At 42.2% G+C, this 5,657-nt stretch overlaps 1 protein-coding gene across 1 annotated transcript in view; it reads right to left on the bottom strand.

Annotated features, from left to right (window-relative positions):
• ACTR5 (ARP5 actin related protein 5 homolog) overlaps positions 1-5,657 on the bottom strand; it is a gene marked incomplete at its 5' end in the record, with an annotated part of 17,158 nt that overhangs the window by 1,388 nt on the left and 10,113 nt on the right. Inside the window, 3 exons of the mRNA XM_006033836.3 lie at positions 451-583; positions 2,253-2,392; positions 5,117-5,239. Coding sequence (XP_006033898.2) covers positions 451-583; positions 2,253-2,392; positions 5,117-5,239 — 396 coding nt within the window. The remainder of the gene's footprint in view (positions 1-450; positions 584-2,252; positions 2,393-5,116; positions 5,240-5,657) is intronic.

The raw sequence follows: 5,657 nt of genomic DNA, 5'->3' as shown, positions 1-5,657 counted from the left end.
GGGGGGGTTGGCACTTCTCTCTAATAGCTGACTGAATCAGCCTTAGATAAAAGCACCAAAAAGCCCCACTGAAGCGCCTGATCTATACAGACACTGTAGCGCCGGGTCGAACTAACATGCTGCTTCTTCCGACAAAGTGCGTTTTGTGGGGGTTTTTTAACATCTGCCAGCAGCCTGTATGCTCACAGTATTCAAGAGGGATTGATGCTAATTGGTCTTTACTCCCTGATATATTTAGAAAAAACAGTGATGTTCCCTTCTCAGCCTACATTTTTTTAGAAAAACAAGCCAAGCTCTTTTAGTCTCTTCTCTTACAATAAATTCTTGTTTCCCCTGGCCATCTTACTAGCTGTTCTCTGCACCTGTTTCAATTTGAATACACAATTCTTGAATATGGGTGACCTAAATTCTGTGTGTGATCACATGAGTTTCCACAGCCAATGAAAGTACCTGGAAAGATGACTGGAAAGGTCTCATTTCAAGTAGTTCCTTTTGGATTCTGGCTTTCAGGCCGGGGTACATTGCATTTCCACCAGTGAGAAAGACATTCTGAACTAGCACATTCTGTTGCTCTTTGGAATACCTGCAGGAACAAAATACATGAGTTCAATTTAGTTTTTCTGAAGAAGCTCAATCGAGTGAATGTGACTAGCTCTGGAGAACACCAGTGTTTCAGTATCAAGTGAGATATTGTTTGCAGACTTTGCTTCACAAATGTCAAACCTGGTGCTCATATTTGTTTTTCTGCAGATAACTAGAAATGTACTGAAGTGGCAGAGGAATCATTAAAAATAGGACCCAGTCCAGGAATAGTGTAAATCATATTCAACCCTTGCCAGAATTAAGCAGAGCTGAAACTAGAACTCTTCTTTTAGGGCTGGATTGTTTTTCTGATCATATATTTTAGGAGTGACTTAATGTTGATAAAAAAAATGTCCTTTCCTCTGGGTAGTGCCTGACCTATTTCCTTTATACTAATTTGGACTCATCTGGTCCTAGGTCTCTACAATCCACATGGATTGTGATTTCACGGAACAGTCCACAAAGGATCTTTGCCAACATCTCTCTTCATTTAGGCCAACACAAGATGACTACTGAAATGAGTAGCAATCTTATCCAGATTTGCATGGTAGTCTTCTGAACACAAAGACTTCTCTTTTAATCAGGTTTTTTAAAAGTGCTCTTTGACCACCAAAACAAAGATTCAACTAGTAGAATAAGTATGCTGTGGCACCATTAGGGTGCTCACCACTTAGTGGACTGGTGCAGGCGATGGATGAACCTGCACAGTGAGCAGCAGGGAGACCCTCCTCCCCCCTCGGGTAGCCATTTGAAGGGGGAAGGTGTATGGCAGTGCACCTTTGGGTGCCTGCTACTTTGAGGCTGAGAGCAGGCAACTGGCAAGTGTGGGCCACCCCTGATGAGGCAGCCATTCTAGATCCAGGCCCACAGGGCTGGGCCAGCAGCAGTCAGAACTCCGCCCAGGGCAAGGTGAACCAGTTGGTCACCGTTCACATGAGGGTTGCGAGAGGGCTCGAGAGGCTGCGCGCCTGCCAGCCAAGGAGAGTGAGTATGCAAGCCTGATGGCTTATGCGGTTGCTGAGGAGAACAGGGTAGGTTGGGTGTGGCTCAGTGAGGGGCAGTATCTAAGAGGCCTAGTGAGAGAGGGCAGAGTGTAAGAAGCCTCAGTGAGGGGGGGCAGCGGGCGACATGAATGAAGCCTGATGTGGCGGAGTGAATGAACAAATGATTGAGGCCTAGCAAGGGGCTGGGTTTGGCCCAGCCACAAGCCAGAGCATAGAGAAACTCAAGGATGCCATCTGTGAGGCACGGGACATGATAAGGGAAGGTCGGAGTCATGCACAGCACCCCCTGGCATCAGGGCAGTAAAATGGACAGCCTCCCATATTTATACACCAGTTCTGGGACCAGCAAGTCATGGCAGGCATGACGGCAGACTGCCCTACTTAGGTGGGCAGGCCGACATGAGACCTGGCCCTGGAATGGCCCCCTGTCACATATGTAATCAAGCAAATACTGTAGTGCCACAAACTGTGACAGCCAAAATAAACAGACCTGTTCAAGGGAGTGTAAAGAACTTAAATATTCACATCTAATTGCGTTTTACTTGGAACTGTGCATGGAATTACACTAGGCTAAAACAAAAACAAAATTTAATTCTGTTTCCTCAAACCAAAGCCCCTGTGGCATCAAAAAGAGTAAACGGGAGCCCAACAATTTTGTGAACTCACCTGTCCAAGACATACTGCATCGTTTCTGCTATGCCAGCCTGTTCTTCTCCTATTAGTGAGGGTTGAAAAACAATTTCTGGAGCCCTGATTCTCTCCGTACCAAGAAAAAGCTGGTGGTACTCTGCCAGGTTAAACACGGGCTTTAAAAACATAAGATTTAGAAGAGTATTCCTCATAGGATATTGCGAGTTTTTCTAAGTAAGTTTTTATTTACCACTGTTTGCCTTGTTTCACTTCTTATATGCAAACCTATTTTAGATCCTGTCCACCTTATGAAAGTGTATCATGTTGAAGAACCTGATTACAAGACAGTGGCCTTTACCAGCTCACACAAATTTAGACTTGTAATATGGACAGGACAAGTTCAAGTTTTACCTCTGATCCTGAAATGCAATACTGCTCAGGTTTTGAATGACTCTACAGCATACTTAAAGATAGGGTAAAACTATATTTAGTTTCATCAAACAGCAAGATCATATTGGCTGCTTATAGACATTTAAAAAAACCAAAAGAAAACTGCACTTTACTGGAAGAAGCAGTGCGTTACTTTGGCCCAGCTCTGCAGTGTCTGTATGTAATCGGGCACTTCAGTGGGGCTTTTTGTTGCTTTTATCTAAAACCAAGTCAATCAGCTATTAGATAAAAGCGCCAAAAAAAGACGCACTAAAATGCATTAGTTGGGTGAGCTGGGTCCAACTAACACACTGCCTCTTCTGGGCATGCACAGGGCTTGGTGCGAGAATGCACCAAGTTTAAAATAAAGCGCCGTTTTGGTTGGGGTTTTTTTTAATGTCCACAAGAAGCCGCTATGTTTTACTCATATTGGGGGACTACAGAGTTGTAATGCATAGTCTATCCATACTTTGCATCCCTTTCTGCTCATCTTTCCAGAAGGTGGTTGCTGGAGATATTAAAAAGCACCAGGTATGTAAATGCTCTAGTTTGAAGAAAACTAGTGCAACTAAAACCTCCCTTAATGTGTAGTCTATATTAGTGCTCTCACTATAGCTGCCATCAATCGTACCAATAGTCAGAATTAACTAAACCCCCAAAGCTAGCATAATAAAAGACCATCACACACATGGGTTACATCCCAATTCAACCCTGTTACAATTGCATTTATGTCAAACCAAATGGTATCAAATTCTACAATTTAGGCACAGCTGTTTAATCCAGTTGTCTCTTCACTGTAAACATGGCTAAGCTCACTGGAAACCCTCATTCTAGCTGCAATCAACTGTCATCAGAACTTGCTAGCAGAGCTCCAGCACCAACATAAAAATCATGTTTTCATGATGAAGATAGAGCAGAACTATATTAGAGACATTGCCCTATGCTGGCTAAGAGCTTACTAGCACAGATTTGATGAGAGTCCTCAAAGGAAAACAAAAGCTTTGCCCACACTGACCAGGGAAACCATTCCAGAACACTGTTAGTAAAAACTACATTAAAAAAATCACTATAGTTAGCATGAGTTTGTTTCTTATGTAGGCAGGTCTGAAGTGACACTATGAAATCTAGTCAGGTGCAGTGTTATCAGCTAACTCACTCTAGACGTGTTCATACAGGGAAGTTAGGACATGCTGAGGTATGAATTCAGAGCACAGGATCTGTCACACTAATACCCTATATAGACATTCTTATTATGCACTAAGGACCTGTCTGGGCAGGAAAATTAATTCAAAGTGAACTGAATTCACTAAATTAAATCAAATTAATGTCACCTTAATTCCAAATACAGTGTAATTTAACAATCTACTTTAAAAATTAAATCAGATTCTCATTCCCCAAGCATTCCCTTGTAAACAAGTCTTTATTGCATACCAAGTGTGTCCATATAAGCTAAGTACAGACAGTTAAAAAGCCTGAGGCTGAATCAATTCAATCTTTGCAGGTTAGTTTAAGCTGTGTAGATTGAACCACTAAGCAAGTGAACAAGCGTTCACTTTTGATTCTGGAAATGCATCCACATGCCCGTAGCGGCCCATGCCAGAAGCCAAGGGACGCTCTCTGCTCCACTGGAGCAGCCAACTTGGGCCAAGGCTAGCTCGCCCACCCTGTAAGAGGCAGTTTGTGGGGACTGTGAGTTAACTTGAATCTGGAAGGGATCTGGGACAGACGTTTGATAAACCAACTGAACCTAAATCAGTTATCTTAAACTGCTTTTGGCCATTTTGAAAGTGGTTTATATGCACTGGACTTGTTGTGTTATAGATTTGAACTGGTTTCTGATCACTTATACCAGCTTATGTGTAATTCCTGTCCTTAGCCATAGACAGTTAGTGAGAAGTAAATTCATACCATGCTTTACTGTACCCAGATTTACCCACGTAGACATTTGAAAGAAAACAGTTAAACGACGCATCAGTACAATGTATTAAGCTGACAGGAAAAGGCAATAATCAATTCTTTTTTAAACATGACATCACATCACATATTTCTCTTGCATAAGTCATCACTTGCAAAAGCTTCTCAGAACCTGCAAATGATGTTCTCTTTACTAATTTTGTTCAATCAGCTTAAACATACAAGATTCTTGTACCCCTCTGCCTTTCTGTTATGGCTGTAGTAGTAAACAAGTTCTGAAGTACGATCAGATTTTTCTGAGCAAGAAAACCATCTGCAGCTACATTAGCTAGGACAAAAATAGCAAGGGTCATCAATCTTGTTGCTCCAGAATGTAAACCTATCATCAGCTATGGCTGGGAAGATGTTTACCTGATAGGATAATGTTTAGGGGAACTGTGCATTTAAAGCAACCAGCACTGACTATTATCGGAGACAGGAAAACAGCCTAGCTAGACAAATGGCCTCAACTGGTAAGGTAATGAATCTGTAGTAAAGAGTTATTATATAAGTCTAACCTGCACTGCAGCAACAGGCTTCTCAACTTCAGGCTGTTCCTCAGCAAACAAAGGCTCAAATTCATTAATGCTGTCCACATCTTCCAGCGACTGTTCACTGCCCAGTGCGTCCAGTTCTGGGGTCTAGGAGAGGAAACAAAGAGGACCAGTTATTTCATGGAACACTGATGTGGCAGGTACATACAAAAGGATGAAGTTTTATAGACTCTGAGATCCACTTTGTGACTGTTGGGCCTACAGACATCAAGACAATGACTAGACTAAGCCAGAGAAAGGGACCAAGATGACACTGCCAACTCTACTAGCTTTGGTGGTATCCCCTGAATGAAATATGAGACTTGGGGTTTGGTAGAATGACTGCCTCTCGGCATGATTCAGCCCTATTCACTGAAACCTCATCTCTACAATGCACATTTTCTCAGATACTGAGGAAAAAAACAAAGCAGTGGAGTTAAAAAACAAAACAAAACAATGTTTCTTCAGTTTCTTTCTAACATCTGTTTGAGATGTCAGCTCAGAAATTAAGACTCCTATTTAATGG

Source organism: Alligator sinensis, unplaced genomic scaffold (assembly GCF_000455745.1).
Source record: "Alligator sinensis unplaced genomic scaffold, ASM45574v1 scaffold460_2, whole genome shotgun sequence".
Taxonomy (NCBI): Eukaryota; Metazoa; Chordata; order Crocodylia; family Alligatoridae; genus Alligator; species Alligator sinensis.
The sequence above is the reverse complement of the archived record's forward strand: the minus strand, read 5'-3'. Positions and strand labels throughout refer to the sequence as shown.